Source organism: Ambystoma mexicanum, chromosome 2p, assembly GCF_040938575.1.
Source record: "Ambystoma mexicanum isolate Mex_15411 chromosome 2p, UKY_AmexF1_1, whole genome shotgun sequence".
NCBI classification, from domain to species: domain Eukaryota; kingdom Metazoa; phylum Chordata; class Amphibia; order Caudata; family Ambystomatidae; genus Ambystoma; species Ambystoma mexicanum.
Window position 1 is genome coordinate 322,465,985 of NC_090923.1, and position 23,702 is coordinate 322,489,686.

Sequence of the window (23,702 nt, forward strand, 5' to 3'; positions counted from 1 at the left end):
TCTATGAGTTGACCAACATAACCATGACTACAGAGCCGGTACCACAGGCCTGGTGATATATATGTGTATGTATACATATGAAAACAAATTAGTAAAATCTTGTTCCTTGTCACACACTCTCTGGTCTGTTTCTTCTGCAATGGAAGAAAAGCACAGTCTCACAGGTGCTGTTTTCCCCAAAATCTTCTTTATTCAATAGATCGCATGTTGGCAGACTGCCGGCATGCAATACAATAAAAACCAAAACAGCTGATGTGTTTCACCAAACGGCTTCTTCAAAGTCGTGTTCATGACAATTGTGTGATTAATTTTATTGGTGAGTATGGTGCAGTTAGAAGAAAGTCCTTTCTCTGTTACTGTTATTCATCTGTCAGTCCCAACTTGTCTGGTTCCATAATAGTTTTTGTGGGCTCCGTCTTTGAGTAGTATTGTTTTCTTGGTCATCTCAAATTCAATGTCATTTCTGACCATGGTTAACTTTTTGCCTTGCAGTTTCAGGTTCAGTAATTAAATGGATACATGTTATCGTGACTCACAGGGCTCATTTCCATTGTTTTAAAAGAGGACCACTCCCATTCAACATTGCCTTATCGTTTACAATTGCACACACGTGGGTTTAATGATATTAGTGCAAAGAACCTAAGTAGGAGCGATGTCCATTTTGATTAATTTTTATTTGTTTTTTCTAGATTGCCCATCTGTTTTTTTATATGTTTGTATTTGTTTGGGGTTCATTGTCTCGGCTTCATGTTGTTGACCATTATTTCCTTTTATAGATAAAGTGCATGGTGCTTCCCTCAAATATATCAGCAGCATTTAATATCCGTTATGCCATCTTGTTGTATACATTTATATATGTAAACTGGAGGGGCAGCCCATAAAGGCGGAACCTAAGGCTGAGGTAAACAGTGTGTCACACAGGGGGTAGCCGCCTGACAGAGTTGGAACATACTCTAAATTTAGTATGCGATTGATTGTATTTAAATTGGTGGTGTTATCAGAAATTCAACAGTGGTTCATACTTGTAATGTAATCTAGAAACCCCTAGAGAGTGAACAGGACCAATACATTATATTGTATTGGTAAGCTCTATATGATTAAGAGAAACAGTTTTTATTCATTAGTGATGCAATTTTATTACTCACAGCTTCCTATATCAAAACAGCAAAATACAAAGTGCGGTGTCCTGATATAAAGGAAGGGCAAAGAACAAAAAGGGCTGCAGACAGTAGTAGAGCAAAAGTCTCAAGTCTGTTCTACAGCCAAAGGAAAAAAGAAACCAGAAAACAAAATGAAATTATAGTGCTAGACTTTTAACAAGTAACTACTTAACTCCTTCTCTAACACTGCTTGTAGCCAGTATCAGCTCCCTCCGGCTACTTTTTGCAATAGCAACAGATCTCAGTTACAAGCTCCATCTCTAACACTGTTTGTAGCCAGAATCAGCTCCTTCCAGCTACTTTTTGCAGTAGACATAGTTGTCCCACACAGCATTTGTGTGGTTTTCTACCTTCGAATCTGCAAACAGTTTGGGGTCAGCCCTGTGATGTTAGGGAACATCTCAGATGTTCATGGGTATCCATGCATATCTTTGCATTTTGCAAACAGGGTTGGTGAAAAGCAGTTTTTGAATGGCTTATAACTTAGGTGCCACTGAATGAAACTGCATGCAATTTTGTGATATAATTCTAGATATAATTCTAGATCTGCCCTTGAATGGTTCTACAAGGTGTGGTGCTGTTTTGTCAAGAGGGAAGAAAATTAGAGGGGGGGTCCCAAAATATTTGAAAGGCTTATAAATTAGGTGCCATTTCACAAATCTGCACACAACTTTGCAAAAAGATTTAAGACCCTGGTTTGAATGTTTTAGCAAGGTTTTCTGGGATTTTTTGGAGAGGGGCTAAATTAGAGGGGGGATTTGAACATTTTTAGATGGCTTGTAACTTTGTTGTCTTTTGATGAAAAGATGTCAGAAAGATGATAGACCAAACTTTGAATGTTTGTGCTATGTCTGAATGGATTTTGACAAGTGTGAGCTAAGTTATATGACTATTTTATGTACGCACATTTTGACGCTTTTCAAAAAATAAAACATGCACCGATTTTCAGCAAAGACGTGCAAGGAGCATAGCATGGACCTGAAAGCATGGTTTTGCAAATGTTTCCCTGTTTTATTTTTTGAAAAGTGTCACAATGTACGTACAAAAAATAGTGATATAATTTGGTGACTGAGGTATAGACGGTGACCATGGGCAATGGCCAGATTGTACGAGTCATGGACTGTAGCCATGGGCAGTGGCCAGATTGGCCAAAGGCATGACTCTGACAATCTGGCTACGGGCCATGACCACGAGGGACTGGCAATGGGGGTAAAGTTGGCATGGCCACCAGGGAATGGATATGTGGTAACGTTTTTCAAAATTGGCATTAGACTTTTGTTTTTGCCTGATGCTAGAATTCTGCATGTGGCTACAGCTCGAAGTGCTGCACAGGATTACATCAACAGATTGCTGTGACTGCTGTTGCATACACTCTGAGACAATGCTAATCAGAAAATAATAACTGAGAACGCCGAACCAGGTGCCCATGTGGTCACCAGACCACCCCTTCAAATCATTAACCACCTTTATTTGCGTCCATGCCCGGACAAGATATTGGGATTGCATGCCAGGCTCATTCCCACAACCTCCCAGCAATGACTGGCCCGCAATCCGCTTGAAAGACGGTAGTGAGTCGAAACACTTGTCAGCTGACTTCTAACATTAAATATAGCACCAACAGTGGTTTACAAGACTGCATTATTAGGATAATAGTTACTTATTGAATATCCAAGCGCTAAGGTGAGCAGGGCTCATTCTCCTATTTGAAACCTAACAATTGAAGAAAGAAGGGCACCTTCACAAAAGATCTCCATCACTAGCAGCAGGGAAATGTGTTTAAAGTACTAGATGAAGCACAGTGATCTACCCAATATACCACCCTGCAATTACTTGATAATCGTGTACACTGATTTGATTATCGAGGCATGCAGCATGGCCGAAGCCCTAGGTTTGAATGGGAAAGAATATTCTGCTTGTGGCTACAGCCTGAACTGCTGTACTGAATTACAACAAACCTGCACAAGCAGCATCAGTAAGGACCAGAAAGCATGCTTTTACAAATCTGTGTTGTGTTTTATTTTTTCCAAAGGGTCCAACTGTAAGCAAAATAAAGAGTAATACAAGTTTGGTGCATGGACAATAGATTTTGCCATCTGCAAGGATGAATGCCTACTCTGATTTACTTATTGGGGCATGCAGCATGGCCGAAGCTCTAGGTTTAAATGGGAAAAAGAATTCTGCTTGTGAATGTAGCCCGAGTGCTGGACAGGATTCCGTTAAACTTGCATAATGAGCATCAGCAAGGACCTGAAAGGATACTTTTGCAAATCTGTCCTGTGTTTTATTTTTTTAGAAAGTGTTGAAAAGTAAGTACAAACAATAGTGTTATAACTTTTCTGGCGTGGACATTGGCACAAAAAATAGGGATATACATTTAGTGTATGGACAATGGGCCTGGTCCTCGGCAAGCACAAAGGCTAACTCTGATTTATTTTTTGGGGCATGCGACATGGCCGAAGCTCTAGGTTTCAATGGAAAACAAATCTGCTTCTGGCTGGTGCCCGGAAAGCTGGACGGGATTGCAACAAACTTGTGCGAGGAGCATTAGCAAGGACCTGAAAGGATGCTTTTGCAAATCTGTCCTGTGTTTTACTTTTTAGAAATGGTTAAAACATAAGTACAAAAAATAGTGATATGACTTTTCGGCTGTGTTGGCAGTGGGCCTGGACCTTGGCAAGGACAAATACATACTCTGATTTGCCTATTGGGGTATGCAGCATGGGCAAAGCCTAAGCCCCATGGATTGTAGAGAATGGCCATGACACCGCCAAGATGGCCACCACTGAAAGGGAAGTGGGGCTCCATACAGAGCCCCTCTTCCCTTTTCATGGCATGGCAACATGCAGAAGGTGAAGGCAGAACCCTATGATGATGTTACCACGAGCACATTTTTCCCTTTTAAACCTATCCCACTTTCGTATAACTTTACCACATAGCTGGACGAAGGTGGATGTGACCACTTTAGCCCCATTTTTTGTCCCTTGCGGTCATGGACAGTAGCCAGATTGTCCGGGTCGTGACCTTATACCATGACCTGGACAATGTGGCCACTGGCCATGGCCACAGACTGTACCTCAGTCACCAAAGGTATATCACTATTTATTGTAGCTACAGTATGACAATTGTCAAAAAATAAAACACAGGCACATTTGCAAAACCATGCTTTAAGGTCCTTACCAATGCTCCTTACACGAATTTGCTTGGAATCCGCCCATATTTTATTTGTTCAAAAGTGTAAAAAATGTATGTACATACAATAGTCATAGAACTTAGCTCCCACTTGACAAAGCCCATTCAGACTTTACACAGACATTCAAGGTTGGGTCTATAATCTTTCTGAAAACCTTTGTCCACATTTGTCAAACGGCAACAAAGATATAAACCATCTAAAAGTGCTGAGATGCCCCCTCTAATTTAGCCTCCTCTTGACAAAATCCCACCAAACTTTACAAAAACATGTATATATAGATCTAAAATCTGTTTGCAAACGTTTGTGTAGATTCGTCAAATGGCACCACATTTATAAGCCTTTACAATATTTTAGGACCCCCCTCTCATTTGTTCCCTCTTGACAAAACAGATCCACACTTTCCAAAACCATTCAGAATCAAGACTAGAAAGAAATTCCAAAATTTCATGCAGTTTCATTGAGTGGCACCAAAGTTATAAGCCATCCAAGAACTGCTTTTCACCAAACCTGTAATGCAGAAATAGGCACAGATGCCCTGAAAATCCAGAGTGTTTGCAGACTTTGAGGGTGTAAAACACCAATTTGTTGGCTTCTTATGGCTATATCCCATCCTCATCACCCCTCACCTCCCTAGAGACTGTTTGATGAGTCTGACAAGTGCAATGTTGTGTTTTTAATATGTTTTCACTGCGATGTCCACAGACACCGGTGGATGTCCGCACATCCAACATGACGGGTGTTTCCAAAAATCTGACGGACTTCACGCTTTTAACCATCCAATCAGGGGGTGCATCCGATGCCCCCAGACATCACGCCACCTACTAGGCCAATCGTATGCCTGTCTGCAGACCTAACAGGGAAATGGGTCCGTGGAGTGGAGCCAGTTATCACAAAGCATGCTTTTGGGACCAAGCCGACGCTCCTGCCGCACATTTGGTGAAAATCCGTCCAGCGGTTTGGGCTGTAGGCTTGAGCACATTTTATGGAGAAAAAAAACAATTTGCGACCCCCCTATAACTTTGCCTGCCCCTTGACAAAACCTCACCAAACTTGCAAAAAGGATTCAGAGTGGCCCATATACTTTTTTTGCAAAGTTTGGTGAGGATTCATCCAGGGGGAGCAAAGTTATAAGCCGCCCAAAAAATGCTATTGCTATGGGTTGAGCAACTTAACCATAACTACACGGCCGCTACCGTAAGCTTTGTAATATACATACAATGAAACAAAACCGTGCTGAGGACATTGCAAATGCACTCCTCCACCGTAAATAATCCTAAAATGCAGGGATCAAGTCCTTTGGCAGCACACAGTCCTTTATTAATGGGTCCCTCTGCAGGGACCAAAGACCAAAAACTACAACTTGTTGCCTGTTGCTTGTTCACATACCATATATATGTATTAATATGTTTGTTTTGGTCAAATGGAAGTACACATTGCTGCTGTCCCTCCCCTATGTTGTGCTGGCAGTGTCGTTACAGCAGTGAAATGAAAGTTGAATCTACTATAGTTGCTTCCTTGGTTGAATCAGTGAAGAGGGGGAGAACATTAGAACCTGCCACCAACATGTTCAGCGTAACACTGTAGTTGTATTGGGAGTCATCTACTTAAGAGCACTATTAATGTATGTGCAACACAGTTTAACCCACATCTGAATGAGTAAACAGGAAACGTACCTGAACATGAGCTTGTTTCATGAAGGTGTGCTATGGAAAAGGTGTAAAGAAACTCAAAGACAGCCATATACTAGCGTGTCCTATCAATTATCCGCTTTAACTCTCAAAATATGATCAGACGAAAGGTTTTTCAATGGGGTTGCACCAATGTAAACAGCTTTGTAAACCAGTCCGTATGTCTTATGTTTTATTTGCTGTTTTTCAAAATTATGCTGACGACACCTAATGGTGCCGGTGCTTCAGGGCTCCCATTCCCATGGAGTCCTATGGAATCCATGGGAATGGGAACTTACAGATCCTTTGCCGCCTGTGATAACCCAGTAGCACCCGGATATCAGGTAGCAAAAACGGTAAGGCGAATCTGCCGATAAACCGCCAGTAGCCCCAGTGGGTTACCAGCAGACTCGAAATGATGGGCATTGACTTCAAGTCGCTTACTCTAATGCACAAATATCGTTATGGCCCTGCTCCTGTTCTACTTGATGGATTAATTCAAACCGCCTGGCTTTTACTGATAGTCAATCAGCTTGAATGCACAGCACCCTTGTTGTCCCACAAGCGCTGCATAGCACGGAACTCACCAAATCTGTTTCTGTGCTTGCGGGAAAGTTATATAACGCATTGCCTAGAAGTAGTTGTCACATTAGTGATTCCCAAATTTTCTGGAAGAACACGAAAATACTGGTATTCTTGCCCTGCCTCACACCTCTGTTTGTTTCCATCCAGTTCCTGGGCTTTGATGGGTCGTTATCACTATACAAACACAATATCATACAATACAGTGCATTACAATATGCGATTTATGTATTTATTAAAAGCTTGTTTTGTGCTTGATTGTTGATAGTAGCAGAAATTACCCAATAGAGAGATAGAGAGTTCTTCAACTGTTCCTTGAAGTGAGTGTTTCAAATCCAATCTGTAGGCCATCCCACAATGCTAATATTTGTCTATTGCATTCAGTGAAAAGAACCTTTTATTTATTATATTTGAATAAGGTCGTTCATTAGATTCAATTGACTACTCATAACTGGGCTCGTTTTGAAAACTATTCAATGCTCTAATCGCATCTGTCAAACATTGATGCAATGAACAAATTTAATGTTCTCCTTAAACACTTGAAATGCAATGTACAAAACGTAATTCAAGTGGTGTGCTCTCACTTGTGCCAATAGTTTTAAAATGGGCATGTTTTCTTTCTTTCTTGTATACAGTTTAGGTGTGGCTCTCTCAAGAGGACATGGAAAATATTTCTTTAGAGGAAATGTCAGCATAGAAGAAGGTACAGTATGGTACTAAGTGCACGAAGGAGCATGCCATATCCTGAAGCTTGTGTTAACACTTAAGTGTGTGTGTTAAAGTTAATGGAAAATGCTCAACCAAAATATATAAGAATATGATGTGTTATGCGAATTCCCTTGTTAGACAGAGCCTAGGTTTCTAGTCATTCTCAAACCACCCATGTGAGTTAGGGATACATTTCACAATGACTATTCACAGTTATGCTATGATAGGTTATTTATAACACGCTTAATGATTCGAGGTTTGCAAGTGCGGTCCAGGGAATCGAACCTGTGTTGCTCCCAAGGCGAGAACGTTGCCCCTGTGCTCTCTTCCCGAGACCTTTTTCACTTGTAAAGGTAAAGGATCATGTTGAACGTTGGCAAGCAATCATGCAGATGGCCTCTTCTTTGCAGACACAGACAGCGCAGTAACCTCTACAGCTGAGAGATGGCTGCACGTTTTTTGCATGACGATCTAGACATGCCTCAACTACATTGATTACTTCTAGGGATTCATCAGCACCAGCGCTTTTTACGCATTTCAGGCCATATCATAGGATCAATGCCATCAATGTGACACCTGTGCCCATAGCACACAAACCTTGCATCAGCATAGTGTAAAACAGCACTAGTGCTAGCTCCAAGTCTCTCTGATACGACTCTGCTGATGCAGAGGCAGCATCAGAGGGAATCCTACTTGTGTTCCAGGGACAGGTCATTCTCGCTTAAGTTCAGTTTGCATCCACACCACAGGGAATACTCTTGCATTTGGTGGAGCACTCACAGCTGAAGGGCTTTCATAACTGACACTGTGACGTTGAAGCAGACGTGTATCTGATGAAAAATGATTAGCAGTGACACCAAGTAAAGGACTCACTACCAGGCGTTCTGGTGGGACACACAGGCCCTTTTTGTTTTCTTTAATATCCTTTCTTGTCTGTCTTTGGATTGGAATCCACGTCAGTTAACCTCACAGGTATAGATCTACTCGGCTTCCCTTTGCGTCGGATTAGAAGGAGGTTATTTGAGTAAGCCCAGTCAAGTTCCTCTATGCCTGCGCCTATTAATTTTCCTAAGGGGTTGAGAAGCACATATTAGACAGAGGTTCTTCCTTCTCTCTTTTAAAGTCGTTGGGGGGAAGTCACCCCTCTTGCTGCTTCCTTGTTTGTTTCCCATATTTTCTGTGACTCAGACCCCTCCAGAGTAATAGTGAGGGAAGGATATGAGGGTACAGGGAGGCATTGGGATTCGGGTTTTGACTTGGTAATTTGCACGGCATTGTAGTTGTGTGTTTAGCCGGTTTCCCTCATTCCCATTTGTCTGCCGTTCTCAGAGGGGTTCTCTGTTTTTTCATCATACCCCTGTGCCCACCGCTCTGGCGGCATCTTTAGTCGGGCCATGTGCTGCCCATCTTACAGTGCGAAGCCCATTTTCTGCATCTCCAGCAGAATTTTCAGTGGGGACGTGTTAGTCTGCCCCCTTTTAGACAACTCTGTGCCTGCCACTCTAGTGAGTGTCTTCAGTGTGGCTGGATGTTGCCCATCCTCCTGCAGGTGTCCCGGAGCTAAAAGCTCTGGTATTGTCTTTCGGTAGAACCATGTGCGCCCCAATGTCCTGCAGTTGGCCCGATGAATACTGCTCCACAGGTCACACCTCCCAGGCCCAGACACTTGCTCAGGAATGGCAGACATTTGTGGAAATCCACGTTGGTCTACAGTCAGTCCATGTGAAGTATAAAGCCAAAATAAAATGTTTGCAGAGGGGATCCTGCCAAGTATTGAATCGTTGTTACTTACCAGCCATGTGAGATTGTGTGGTCAGTTTACAAGGCGAAGTGATGACCCAGCGGATAGTATGAAAGTGTCTCTAGCACCCTTTTGATAGCAAAGGACTGAGCCAGTTTATGAGAAATCAATTTGAGGCATATGAAGGCCACTGGACAGTTCCCATCATATAAGCATTGTGATAATATGGCCCCAAGACAAAATCTGGATACTTCAGTTGTCATAATGAAAAGCAAATTAAAGTCCAAGCAGTGTAAGATGTCTTACTGCATTAAGTAGGATTTCAATTCCAAACCAGGTTTTGACTATCTGTTTCATTGAACAAAGACTGCTTGAGCAGGTTCATGAGAGGGCGTGCCAGATTAGGAGAATGGGGAATGAAGCATCTAAATTATGTGATAAACCCCAAAAACGGTCTACTGTCTCTAGGAGTGGTTGGAATCAGCAAGTTGTGAATGGCCTGTACGTTGTGCAGTTGTAGTGAGAAGGTTGTTCCCCTGACAATGTGTAACAGGTATATAGTATTCTCAGCTGCTTGGCTGATTTAATTTCAATTGGCATGAAATCCTGTTTGGTACAATGCGTGAAACACCCGTTTTAAGTGAAACACCCGTTTTACGTGAAACAGGTGGTCATTACAGCCTTTGCTGTAGATGTTCATGTTGTCAAGGTAACGGAAAGCATATCTTCAGTGTGGCCTTTGTATTTTGCAATGTAATTGCAGCCCAATAGAGAGTAAAAGGAAGGACAGTTAAATGATATTTCTCTTGCGGGGTAGCAAAAATGTTTTTTCCCTGTCGCTCTTTTTGAGGGGTATTTGCAAATATCCTTCTGTTAGGTAAATCATGCTGACATATCTTGCTAGGCCGAAAGAGGCATCTATGAAGGGCATTGGAAAGGAGTCATAAGTTGACAGATGTTTTAACTATTCGAAATCCATACAGAACAGGGACTGTTCAACCCGGTATCTGGACATGGACAATCGTGGAACACCATTGATGCTTTCATTACTGCTGCATATGTTATACCAAGTTTTACTGGCTTCATGAATTTAGTACTGCCTCAATGTAACCGGGGATCTGAATTTTGGATCAATTACATGTTTTAGCAAATGTATTCATCCAGGTAATTTTCAATTGGGAGAAAAGTCAAGGTTGATGTTTGGACCCACGATGGATGATGCAGGGCTGGGCTGATTAATTTCGGGCACCTCGGAGAGGAGCAATTCACTTGTAGCTGTGATGGATTTGGGTTCATTACAATTATTTTTCAGAGAGAGTGGCATTTGTGTGACATTTGTGTTTTGTTCTGCTTCTCTTTAGTTTTCAACATTATATGAAAGGGGTACAGCAGCTTCGATTCATTCATATGGTCCTCTCCACTGGGCTAATAGTTTGTTCTCTGATGAGGGATCTAGTGCAAAGACTTGGTCTCCGGATTGAAACCGTCTCAACCCTTTCTTGCTTTTTGCAGGTTTCTTGCGGCTATTTGCTGGTTGGCCATTACATGGTGCTTCACATTGATGGCATATTTGGATAGGGAAACTTCCTGTTATGTTGTTTTTCACATTTTTCTTTGAGGAGGTCCAGTAACGTATTTGTCTCATAGCTAAACTCGAAATGAGCAAAACCCACAGAGAACTGAGGAATAGCCAGAATCAATGGCAGTATCTGATCCCAATTTTTCTCAATTGGTCTTGTGGTCTTCCATATCATTTGTGTGATGGTTTGGTTGTTGTGATGCTGGAAATGCATCAGAGGGACAGGGCCTTCATATCCTTGTCCTTTACTGCCTTTTATCATGTGTTCTGACATGTTTTCCGTGCAGGAGTTCATGCGGGACTCCTGGGAGTGCAGCTCTCTCTTTTGGTTTTGGTGAATGGACCCATGGGATGCCCTCATGGCACCCATGGGTAGGGGTACAACCCTGTGCCCCTAATGTATATTTTTGGGCACCTCTGTGTGGCCCACAGAGCAGGGTATGGGCTGGCGGCAGCTCCGTGCTAAATTGACTGGTGCACTGATCATCCTCCATTTTGGGGATGCCCAGGCCCTTTCATTGGAATCGGTAGATTCCTGATGGGGACAAAATGGCCCCTGTGGCCTCTTGCCTTCCATCGCCTGTTACCTTGATCTTCCCGAAGTCCCGGGAAGCCCTGACTCTGTCCCTTCCCCCTTACTGGCTGTTGGGTGGAAGTTCCATATATAGTAGTGTGGGGAAGTGCTGACCAGACTGGCTGGAGCCTTCCCAACGACTACCTGTTGTGGGTACGCCTGTGGGTTGGACCTGAGTGAATGGAGTGTGTGACAAATATGCATTCTGTGTTGTGGGTGTCTAGTATCTGGTGTTTGACACAATGACTGAGACAGCCCTGCCCGAAACTGGTATGAATGCAGTGTGGAGTGTTGAATGGCTGGGTACTTGTCCCAATACACATAACTTGTTGTGAGTGTCTGGAGAGAAGTGAATGGCCTGAATGAACAATGCACCTGATTGGCTGCCTGCCTGCATGAATGCCCTTCTGACCGATTGGTTGCCTGAGTGTGACCCAGCAGAATGAATGCGAGATCAACTAGTATATCTGGGGGCCTCTCACTGCTAGAGTTCGTGTTCAGAAGCTGAAGATAAACTGGAGTTGAAACTGAAGCTTAACCTTGAAGCCCTGCTGGAAGAGAAGTCTTGCTGCTGCTCTACTTCACCAATCTGAAAGCTTCTGTGTCTCCAAGGACTGACCCAGAGAGGACCTGGTTAGGCGCCCTCTTCCCGAGCTATGAGGGACCATCATGCACTGCTAATCTTTGCCAGCGCTCCCTGGTAGACAGACCTACGACAGGCTGCCGACCGGAGAAGGGGACCACCGCGGAATCACAAGGAGAAGCGCCCGGACACTGTTGTCCATCACCGTCAACGACTGCCGTCGCTGACCGCAGCCACCGTGCTCCCTTTTGCCTATGTAATATTTGATCCAAGGACGCTCTCGTCTGCACCGTCGACCGATTTGTCCCACCGGAGAAAGCCGAGGCCGCCGACGCGCCGAGGATCATCCGCCGGTGGGTTTCCCACCACCTAAAGACCACAGAGACGCCGATGACTCGACGCCCTTGCTGGGCCAGAGTTCTTCAAACTCTTTGCGGTCCTCAACTATCGTCACCCAGGTGCCCCGCATGCCTCTTCCTTGCAGGATGCCAACGCACCGTCCTCGACGAGCACCGCTAGGAATGAAGCTATCACCTCACCGTCATCGTTCAACCCTTTTCCTCGTGGGATCTCGACGATCCGTGGCTCCTGCCTTAAAGGGAGCCGCTCAAGAAGGATCCGTCGATGACCCGATGACGATCTCTGATATTTCAGGTACATTGGGGTGGTAGAACTATTTTAGAAGGAAATAACACTCTTGTGAACAATATATGAACTGGGCTTGTATGATATCTTTATTTACAGGTTGCCAAGGTGGGGGATCTCCACCCAGAACTGTGTCTGGTGGTAGGGGCCAGTATTCTGCCAATTGTTCTAACCAACTGCTTTCCTCCTATGTCTATTGTTGGTTACCTATATTAATTGATTTGTGTGACATTCAACCAGAGTACAGTGTATGCACGTTAAAGGAATCTAATAATAATTGTGGTACCACTTAGAACTGTATATATTTGCCATTGTAGAATCACTGAGCACAAAGTGAGTTATTGTCATTGTGTACATAACCTTGAACTTAATTATATAAAGACTGTGTCTTAACTAATAAAGTGTGTGGACAATCCTTTGTGGGGGCTGGGGGAATACACTGTACTTAAGAACGAGCCTGCATCACCTCCTGAGAAGCTAGGCCTTGATTGCTCGTCCATTGCTACCGTAACAGAGAATCTTGGCTGGGGTCCTCTGTGCCTCTCCTCTACCACATAGAGAGCCTTTACAACATCCCTTCTGCACGAGACCACAAGCATCCCCAGACATGTTTCAGCCTTGTCGGGCATCATCAGTGAGGACTAGCTTGGCTCTTTTGGCCCTGCAGGCACAGGGCCCACTTCTAGGCATACCCGCCCCACTCGGGGTGACAATAGCAAAACAAAAGAGGAGATGGCTGGAAGGTTTAGAATACACCTTAACCTCAGCCATTGCTCCGGGCAACCCTGCAGACCATCGTTCCTCGCCTGCCAAGCCATTATAAAAGGGGAAAGATCATATGCAAATCAGGCTTGGCCCCACCCCCAAAAGGGGAAGTCCTGCCCAAACTGCTAGGTCACATTCCTTCTGCACGAGACCACAAGCATCCCCAGACATGTTTCAGCCTTGTTGGGGAATCGTCAGTGAGGAGTAGCTCGGGTCTCTAGGCCCTGCAGGCACTGGACCAACGTCTGGGCAAACAAGTCCCACTCGGGGTGACAAAAGCAAAACAAAAGAGGTGATGGCTGAAAGGTTTAGAATAAATCTTAACCTCAAGCATTACTCTGGGCAACCTTCCAGACCATCGTTCTTCACTTGCCAAGCCATTACAAAAGGGGAAAGACCATATGCAGATCAGGCTTGGCCCCACCCCCAAAGGGGTGGTCCTGCCCAAACTGCTAAGTCACATCACTTCTGCACAAGACCACAAGCATCCCCAGACATGTTTCAGTCTTGTTGGGCATCATCAGTGAGGAGTAGCTTGGGTCTCTAGGCCCTGCAGGCACAGGACCCACATCTAGGCATACCCGTCCCACTCGGGGTGACAATAGCAAAACAAAAGGAGTGATGGCTCTAAGGTTTAAAATACATCTTAACCTCAGGCATTGCTCTGGGCAACCCTCCAGACCATCGGTCTTCGCCTGCCAAGCCATTGCAAAAGGGGAAAGACCATATGCAAATCAGGCTTGGCCCCAGCCCCAAAGGGGTAGTCCTGCCTGAATTTCTAGATCACATCCCTTTTGCACAAGACCACAAGCATCCCCAAACATGTTTCAGCCTTGTTGGGTGTCATCAGTGAGGAGTAGCTTGGGTCTCTAGGCCCTGCAGGCACGGGACCCACGTCTGGGCATACCCGTCCCACTTGGGGTGACAATAGCAAAACAAAATAGAAGAGGGCTGGAAGATTTAGAATACATCTTACCCTCAGGCATTGCTCCGGGCAACCCTGCAGACCATCATTCTTCGCCTGCCAAGCCATTACAAAAGGGGAAATACCATATGCAAATCAGGCCTGGCCCCACCCCCAAAGGGGTTGTCCTGCCCGAACTGCTAGGACACATCCCTTCTGCACGAGACCAAAAGCATCCCGAGACATGTTCATGTTTCAGCCTTGTTGGGCATCATCAATGAGGAGTAGCTTGGGTTTCTAGGCCCTGCAGGCACAGGGCCCACGTCTAGCCATACCCTTCACACTTTGGGTGACAATAGCAAAACAAAAGAGGTGATTGCTGGAAGGTTTAGAATAAATCTTAACCTCTGGCATTGCTCTGTGCAACCCTCCAGACCATCGTTCTTCGCCTGCCATGCCATTACAAAAGGGATAAGACCATATGCAAATGAGGCTTGGCTTGACCCCCAAAGTGGTAGTCCTGCCCGAACTGCTAGGACACTTCCTTCTGCACGAGACCACACGCATCCCCAAACATGTTTCAGCCTTGTTGGGGGTCATCAGTGAGGAGTATCTTGGGTCTCTAGGCCCTGCAGGCACGGGGCCCTCATCTGGGCATACCCGTCCAACTCTGGGTGACAATAGCAAAACAAAAGAGGTGATGGCTGGAAGATTTAGAATAAATCTTAACCTCAGGCATTGCTCCGGGCAACCCTGCAGACCATCGTTCTTCGCTTGCCAAGCCATTACAAAAGGGGAAATACCATATGCAAATCAGGCTTGGCCCCACCCCCAAGGGGTGGTCCACCCTGAACTGCTAGGTCACATCCCTTCTGCACAAGACCACAAGCATCCCCAGACATGTTTCAGCCTTGTTGGGCGTCATCATTGAGGAGTAGCTTGGGTCTCTAGGCCCTGCAGGCACGGGACCCACATCTGGGCATAACCGTCAGACTCGGGGTGACAATAGCAAAACAAAAGAGGAGAGGGCTGGAAGGTTTAGAATACACCTTAACCTCAGGCATTGCTCTGGGCAACCCTGCAGACCATCGTTCTTCGCCTGCCAAGCCATCACAAAAGTGGAAAGACCATATGCAAATCTAGCTTGGGCCCACCCCCAAAGGGGTAGTCCTGCTAGGTCACATCTGTGATGCTGGAAATGCATCGGAGGGACAGGGCCACCGTATCCTTGTCCTTTACTGTTTTTATTGGGTGTTCTGTCATGTTTTCCACACAGGAGTTCATGTGGGACTCCTGGCAATGCAGCTCTTCCTGTTGTTTTGGTATACAGATGCATGGGATACCCTTATGGCACCCATGGGTGGGGTTACAACTCTGTGCCCATAGTGTATGTTTTTGGACACCTGTGTGTGGCCCACAGAGCAGAGTCTCGGCTGGTGGCAGCTCCATGCTGAATTTGATTGGTGCCCTGAGTATCCTCAATTTTGGGATACCCAGGCCCGGCCATTGGAATCAGTTGAATCCTGATAGGAAACATGATGCCCCCTGTGGCCTCTTGCTTTCTATTGCCTGTTACCTTGTTTTCCCAAAGTCCTAGGAAGCCCTGACTCTGTCCCTTCCCCCTGACTGGCCGTTGGGTGGAAGTTCCATATACGGTGTTGTTGTGAAGTCCAGGTCAAACTGGCTGGAGCCTTCCCAGTGACTTTATTTTGTGGGTACACCCTGTAGGTGGGACCTGGGTGAATGGAGTGTGTGACGAATATACACCTCTTGTTGTGGATGTCTGGTTTCTGGTATTTGACACAATGACTGAGACAGGCCTGCCCGAAACTGGTATGAATGCAGTGTGGAGTGTTGAATGGCTGGGTACTTGTCCCAATACACATAACTTGTTGTGAGTGTCTGGAGAGAAGTGAATGGCCTGAATGTGCCTGATTGGCTGCATGCCTGCATGAATGCCCATCCGTGATTGGATGCTTGAGTATGACCCAGCAGAATGAATCGGAGATAAACAGTATATCAGAGGACTTCTCATTGCTAGGAATGGTGTTCAGAAGCTGAAGTCTACTATGACGAGTAACTGGAGTGAAGCTTGACCTTGAAGCCCTGCTGGACGAGAAGAATTTCTGTTGCTCTCCTTCACCATCTGAAAGCTGCTGTGTCTCAAAGGACTGAACCAGAGAGGACCTGGTAAGGCGCCCTCTTCCCGAGCTACGAGGAAGCATTGTGCACCAGCTGATCTTTGCCAAAGCTCCCTGGTTAACAGACCTTCGGCAGGCTGCCGACCCGAGACGGGGACTGCCGTGGAATCCAAGGAGAAGTGCCCACACTTTTGTCCGCCACTGTTGACGACCTCCGTCGCCGACCAGAGCCGCCGTGCTCCTGTGTGCCTAAGAACTTTCAAATCCAAGGACGCTTACGTCCACATCTTCGCCGCTGTATCCCGCTGGAGAAGGCCTGGCTGTCGACATGCCCAGGAGCATCCACCGGTGGGTTTCCCGCCACCCAAAGACGACAGAGACGCTGACGACTCAACGCCCTTGCTGGGCCGCAGTTCTTCAAACTGGAGGCAGGGAAATACTTAGGGGGAAATTAGGTTTGAGTGTGGTGATCTTTGTGGTCCAGAACTATCGACACTGAGGTGCCCCGCACGCCACTTCCTTGCAGGATGTTTATGCTTCCCCGTCAACAAGCATCACTAGGAACGAAGCTGGCACTTCACCGTCATAGCTCACCCTGTTCTCTGTCGGACGTTCGACGACCCGTGACTCCTGCCTCAAAGCGAGGACACTCAAGAAGCACCGTCGATTCCCCGCCGAGGAACGCTACAACGCCAGGTACTTTGGGGTTGCAGAACTAGTGGGAAGTCTCTTGTGAACAATATATGGACTGGGCTTGTATCTTTATTCTACAGGTTGCCCAGGTGGGGGGATCTCCACACAGAGCTGTGTTTAACGGTAGTGACCAGAATTTCTGCCAATTGTTCTTATCAACTGCTTTCCTCTTTTCTATACTGTTGGTTTCCTTTATGACTGGATTTGTGTGCCATTTGACCTTACAGTTGATGCACTTTAAAGAAATCTAATAGTAATTGTGGTACTATTATATATATACCATGTATATATTTGCCATTATAGATAACCGAGTACAAAGTGAGTTATCGTGATATTGTACATAACCTTGAATATTAATTATATAAAGACTGTGTTTTAACTAATACAGTGTGCGGACATTCCTTTGTGGGTGCTTGGGGACTACACTGTACTTAAGAGCCAGCCCACATCACCTCCTGAGAAGCTAGGCCTTGATTGCTCGTCCATTGCTACCACAATAGAGAATCTTGGCTGAGGTCCTCTGAGCCTCTCCTCTACCATATACCGAGCAGAAGTACAGACACCTCCTCCAGTCTTTACAGTTGTAGTGTTCCACTAGACAATCTGCTTGTAGATGGTATACCAATGTTCGGATGTGCCTACTGTGTTGGACTTTACACATTGTATGGAATACATTCAACATGAAGTTCATTCCTTCGTCTGTGACAATTTGCCTGGTAAATCCTACCCAAGAAAAAAGGGCACTAAAGCATTCCCCACTATCTGTGCTGTGATTCCTTGGAGGTGGAAATATTTTGGGTAGGGTTGCATAGTCAATCACTACCAGTAGATATCTGTATCCCTAATAGATGGATCCAGACGGTGGACTATGTACTTTCCAATGCATTAGAAAGGTATTTTGAAGAGTGGCATGCACTGTAAGGGAGTCTTTGGTACTGCCACCTTGATTTTATGATGGCATTCCCAAAAGGTGTGACAGATATGATACATTTATTTACGATTCCAACCCAAAAAACCTTTGTCGTATCTTCTGTTGAGCTTTTCTGTAGCCGTGGCATCCCCTCATAATTGGGCATAGGTCATATCTAAGACGGTCTATTTTTATTTAGGAGACATCCTTTTCCCGAGGGCTTTGTCTAGTCAGCAGAACACACTTTCTTTCTCCATAAATAGGGATATAGGGCAAAGAGTCCCTTATTTATCATTGTTATTGAACAGAACATGAGGGGGCTTCAGTCTCTGAACCTCCGAATAGCTAGCTCCTGCTTGTTCTCCCTGACAGATGAATGAAGGCAATTTCTCCTAGGTTCACCTACCATGGCTTTTTCCTTCATCTCCACTTCTCTCAGCTGTATTGATTCAGTCTCTCCTTTCTCGGAATGCCCGCTTTTTCATACTGGACCACTATTCCTCCTTCACTTGGTGGACAGTGTCAGGGCATATAAAGATGTCTGTCCCAAGAATAACTGGGCAGGGAGTGTTGGCACAATTGCACAATCGCAGCACACACCCTTATTTCTCTTCTTAGCAGTGGAATAGTACTGATTTGTTGATGTATGCTTTACCATATCCATGGATATACGACATCCATCACTATGTTTTGCGTGGTTAGGCTTTGTTACCAAATTCCTGGTTTCAGCCTGCTAGGGGCTTTGGGTATCCAGCATCACTTTTGCAAATATTGGAGTATCATATGGATCCTTAATCATGGGTCCTCTCCGATATAGACGCAAATAAAAATCTATTTCCATCAGTTTCTTTGGACACAGCCTGGCAATGTGGCCCCATCACCTACCCTTGAAACACTGGGTGAGTCGGAAAGGGCTAGGTCTGCTTCCACCATTACACGTGCAGCATTTTGGTTTCCCCCATTTCTTCCCTGAGACAGTCTTCCTCTCCCTCGATATCTAGGCAGAAATGGAATTGCTTGTGACATGGTGTAGTGGACTTCCTTCCCCTTGTTTCACGTTCTGCTGGATTTAAGGGTCTGCTGGCTAGAGTCCTCTGATATGCTGAAGTGATGTAAATGTCTACATTTAAACTGTATTGATGGTGTTGTCACACCTACCAGTGAATATGTGGCCTATGAGGTCTCAAATGGGAATGGGGAATGGTTTTGTGAATGAGGAATTACCGGGTCCTCAAAGGTTGGAATGACCCGGTAATTCCTCATTCACAGACAACAATCTCCCAACCATTAAATCTCTGTAAAACAGGGCTCTGAAAGCAATCCCGAACAAACCTCCATTAATTTATGCTTTCCATTCTGTTTTTTGGGTGGGGAATACAGGTCAATGCATTAATAGAAAATGTATACACTTTGCGATATATCATAAGGAACGTAATAGCACCATGGCTACCATCAAACTCGTAATGAGGCCCTATAATTCCACTTTGGTCTGCTGTGTCTGATTTTGAACAGTTGCTGGAGCTGTTCTTGGCCCTTTGGTGAGTTCTTTCATAAGGGATTCTATGGCACTGTCGATCCCATCGCTTTTATCTCTATAATGATCTCTGAAAAGTCACCACATTTAAAGAATCACTCTCAGGCATCAGAAGGATACAGGGGATTTTTCCTATGTACTTTATTAATGTGTCTTTTTTATACTTAAATTGGAAGCCATTTTAGTCAACTTCACGGGTAGGGGTTGGCTTGTCTCTTATATCTTCTGTCTTCCAAATTCTTTAGAATAGAGTGAGGGGAGGTTCATTAAGCCCAGGTGAGTTCGGCCTAGCCTGATACCTTGTTCATCTTCCTAAGTGGGTTGAGAAGCACCAATAATACCGAGCCTCTTATGTCTCATATTGTCCTCTTACCTTTTCTGTCACTATCTTATTTCCTCTGACTCTTATATCCCTTTTCTATCCGTGGGACCCTCCCCAGATTGGTTATTCCTTTCCCCTTATAAATCCACTGGAGTGAACTCCTTTCCCTTTCTGCATCCCTGTTAGTTTCCTGTTTTTTAGTTTTCCAGGCACTCCAGAGAAATGGTGAGTGGGGGGTACAAGGGAAAAAGAAGGACAGTGATTTAGGTTGTGACTTGCCAAGTTGCAAGGGAAGGGAGTCTGTTGTTTTTTCCCTGTTTACCCACATTCCTAGTTGTATGTCATTCTTGCTGACATTCTGTGATTTTGGGTAAATCGTGGTCCGCCACCTTATATACAGCCATCCGATCCAGCAGTGTCTTTGGTAGCGCGGTGTGTCCTGACGTCCTGCCATCGCACATTGCCTGCATCTCCAGCGGTCTCTAGGATAAACACAGCATTGGAGCATATTGCAGCACAGAAACAATAATGGCAAGCGTGTATAATGATATGCCATATATGAAATCCTTCCAACACAACCCTGACTAAGTCTAGTACACTGATAAAAGATTGTGTTTGCAGACGTTTATAATTATTAAAGCGATGTAAGTATAGTTTTATAAAGCAAAAACCTAGCTCAGAAACCAGCAGAGTGTTGTGCACATGGGCTATTCCTAGTGTGTTACATTTAAGTGTGCGGAAGAAGAAAAATTGGGAGGGGTAAGGAGAGCAGGGGAGGGAGGGAAATACTTAGGGGGAAATTAGGTTTGAGTGTGGTGATCAGCAATTGCCAAGATGTTCTTTGAAAATAATAGTCTTCAGATCTTTCCTGCAATCTATTATGCAAGAACCAAGTCTTTTACGAGATGGAACACTTAGCTCTATCTATTGAGCCTAGGTATATAAAACTACTTTCGGCTATGAAGTGTTTACTGTCTGCATATTACATACATTGTAATGGGACATGTAGATTTAGCGCAGGGACTAATTCCACCAGATGTTTGTGGTAATCCAATCGGCAGTAATTCAGCTGGGGCCAATTCCACTGCTGGAATTAGTACCAACTCCTTACTCAGTGGTGTGGTAAAAGTGGCAGTAATTCAGTTACCGCCACTTTGAACAGATACCACCAAACTCATGATGAGGCCAATAACAATCTCCCAACCATTAAATCTCTGTAAAACAGGGCTCTGGAAGCAATCCATTAATTTATGCTTTCCATTCTATTTTTAGGTGTGGAATACAGGTCAATGCATTAATAGAAAATGTATACACTTTGCGATATGCCATAAGGAAAGTAAATGCAGAAGCCAACATTCTCTAAATAATTTCAGCTTTAACTCATTTCCTGCGCTTTAAAGCACAGAAGATCATGATGTATTTTGGAGAGCTCATGGATAAAGGGGAAAAACTCATTGGAAGGCAGGCTCGGACTGGACTATGGGGCAATATTCCCATGGCTGAACCAAAAACACAAAATGCTGGTGTGGGCCAGTTTAATTTGGTCAAAGTGGGCGACTTTTCTTGCCAATTGGGGCCAGTTTGATGAGTTAATTCAATCTGCGGCTAGTAATTGTGACCAGTATTGCAGAATAAATATTCTTGAAAATGCACAATTTGCATCACACTTTATCCAAAAACTCCCCATTGGTTTCTATTCAAAGAGTGTCACAAAAGGAATCAATAGCCATTTGCAACTGTGGGCCACATTTACATTGGTGCCCGAGACAGTTTTAGGCCCAGTCCGACCCTGTTGGAAGGGGCATTCTGTTCACCTCATATACTTAAAAGATGACATTGCATTTCTGGCTAGCTGTTAAATTGGAATATGTTGATGGTAATATATTGTTACTATAGTCAATTAGCACTGTTAAGGCCTTTGAGACACAACCTTTTAGCCTAGAGGTGTGATCAGATGAGCTCAGGAGAAGTCATCTAATTAAAATGTGCCTACATATCCTTACTTTAATTGACAAATGTAAAAACGGCTATGATGTTCGGCTCTTGATTGTACATTTGAAATGGGGGCCCTTTAGTTTTCGCAGTACCTATACCATGTCATTTTTGTTAACTCTTGTCGGGTGCCGGCGGTTATGCTATTGAACTACACATAACTCATGTCATCCCCAGGTATAACCGCGTTTTTTAAAGAAAACGCTGAAAAATTCCAAACTCTTCCCCAGCCTCACAGGCACTCACCAAATGCCCCCTACACTTCCCATAGTGCTCCCCCCCCAACCCTCAGGTGCTTTTTTCCCTCCCTAGCCCTCTGCCGTTAAGTATATCCATTTCATGTCAGGAACTTTCATTCCCGCTCACATCTTCTGTTGTAGCCACGGTTATCTCCGGGTATAACTCAGGTTATGCGAAAAACATTCAAACTGTAACGCTGTCCCCTGCCCACCCCCAACTTCCCATTTTCACATGGTGTCCTCTTTCCATGGTTGGACTGGGCCATAACATTGTCTCGGGCACCAATGAAAAAGTGGCCCACAGTTGCACATGGCTTTTCATTCCTTTTGTGTTTGAATAGTACACCAGGGGAATTTTTCTGATATAATGTGATGCCAATTGTGCATTCTAAAGACTATTTATTCAGCAACACTGGTAAAAACTACTAGCCACATAGTGAAGTAACTCATCAAAGTGGCCACATTGGCCAGAAAAGTGGCCCACTTTGGCCAACAAAAACTGGCCCACACCAGCATTTTGCGTTTTTGGTTCTTTCCTCCTGCCGACCCCTAGCCTGATGCCATTTCATTCTTTTTCCTCGTCAAATATTTCCACTTTTTGTTTTTGTCTAACCCAGGTTATAACTGCAGTTATCCCGAGGTATACCCCAGGTTATGCAAAAACGTTTGAACTGTAACTCTGTCACCTGACCATCCCCCAACTCCCCGATTTCACATGGTGTCCTCTTTCCCACTTGCCACCGCTAGCCTGATGCCATTTCATCTTGCTCCCTCCTCCAAATGTCTTTTTTTGTTTTTAGCTAATCCAGGTTATAGCTGTGGTTTTCTCACTCATTGAGCACACAAAAAGGTGTCTTTTTCATTTCTGGAAAGCCTCGCTGATGCATTGTGTGACACATATAAAGCTATAATTTTGGGGAAATGGGGTACTCCCTTCTCTGTCAAGTATCCTAACAACTACTAGACGGAATAACCCCAGTTCCCTTCCAGAAATCAAGTCAATGCTTCATGCCCAAGTTGTATCGTACCTGGTCCAATTCTGTTGAGTGTTTCTTTCAGTGTGCTGTGCAGACATTTGGACTTGGGAGTAGGTCAAAAACAGTGTTTTCTTGCTTTCTAAATAAAATGTTTATTTTTTAATTAATATTTCACAAGATTTGCAGTCTGGGAGGTCCTGTCTGAGGGGATCCTGTGACATTTTGTTTGCAAAATATCAGCCAAATCTACCATGCAAGTCAAAAGTTATTAGCAATTACATTTTCGGGTTTTCTATGGAACTTTATACTCGCCTTAACCATATATAATGCATTTGGTTTAAAACAGCATAGGCTACACATATATAGGCCCTCATTTGGAGTGAGCCAGTTTGGAAATAACATGCCGGTAACAATGTTACCGGCACCTTTACCGGACTGGCTCCATCGGAGTCTGCTGGTGGGGGCTGTGAACTACCAGCAGGCCTGACTTGCCGGTAGTTCATGCCCCTCCCGGCAGATAAATCCCTGAAGCACCGGCACTGTTACTAATGGTGCCGGTGCTTCAGTGTTCCCATTCCGCGCTCCAGGGAAATGGGAACGTAGCGTTCTGCTGCTGCCCGTAACATCCCTGTATTGCCGAGATATCAGGCGGTGGAAAAGGTAAGCTGAGTTTGCCGGTAGGCCGCTGATGCTACCGATTGCCTACCGGCAACCTCAGCCTGAGAGCCATATTGTATGTCGTTGACAGTATAATGGTTACAGTATAAATTTCCGATTGCTGTAACTATACTGATGA

The 23,702-nt window shown here is 44.7% G+C and overlaps 1 protein-coding gene across 4 annotated transcripts in view; it reads left to right on the forward strand.

Moving 5' to 3' along the window:
• Positions 1-23,702, forward strand: part of CACNA2D3 (calcium voltage-gated channel auxiliary subunit alpha2delta 3) — a 3,251,448-nt gene that overhangs the window by 2,214,994 nt on the left and 1,012,752 nt on the right. For all 4 annotated transcript variants that reach the window (XM_069643639.1, XM_069643642.1, XM_069643640.1 and 1 more), the window contains one exon: positions 7,235-7,302. In XM_069643639.1, the coding sequence (XP_069499740.1) occupies positions 7,235-7,302 (68 nt within the window). The remainder of the gene's footprint in view (positions 1-7,234; positions 7,303-23,702) is intronic.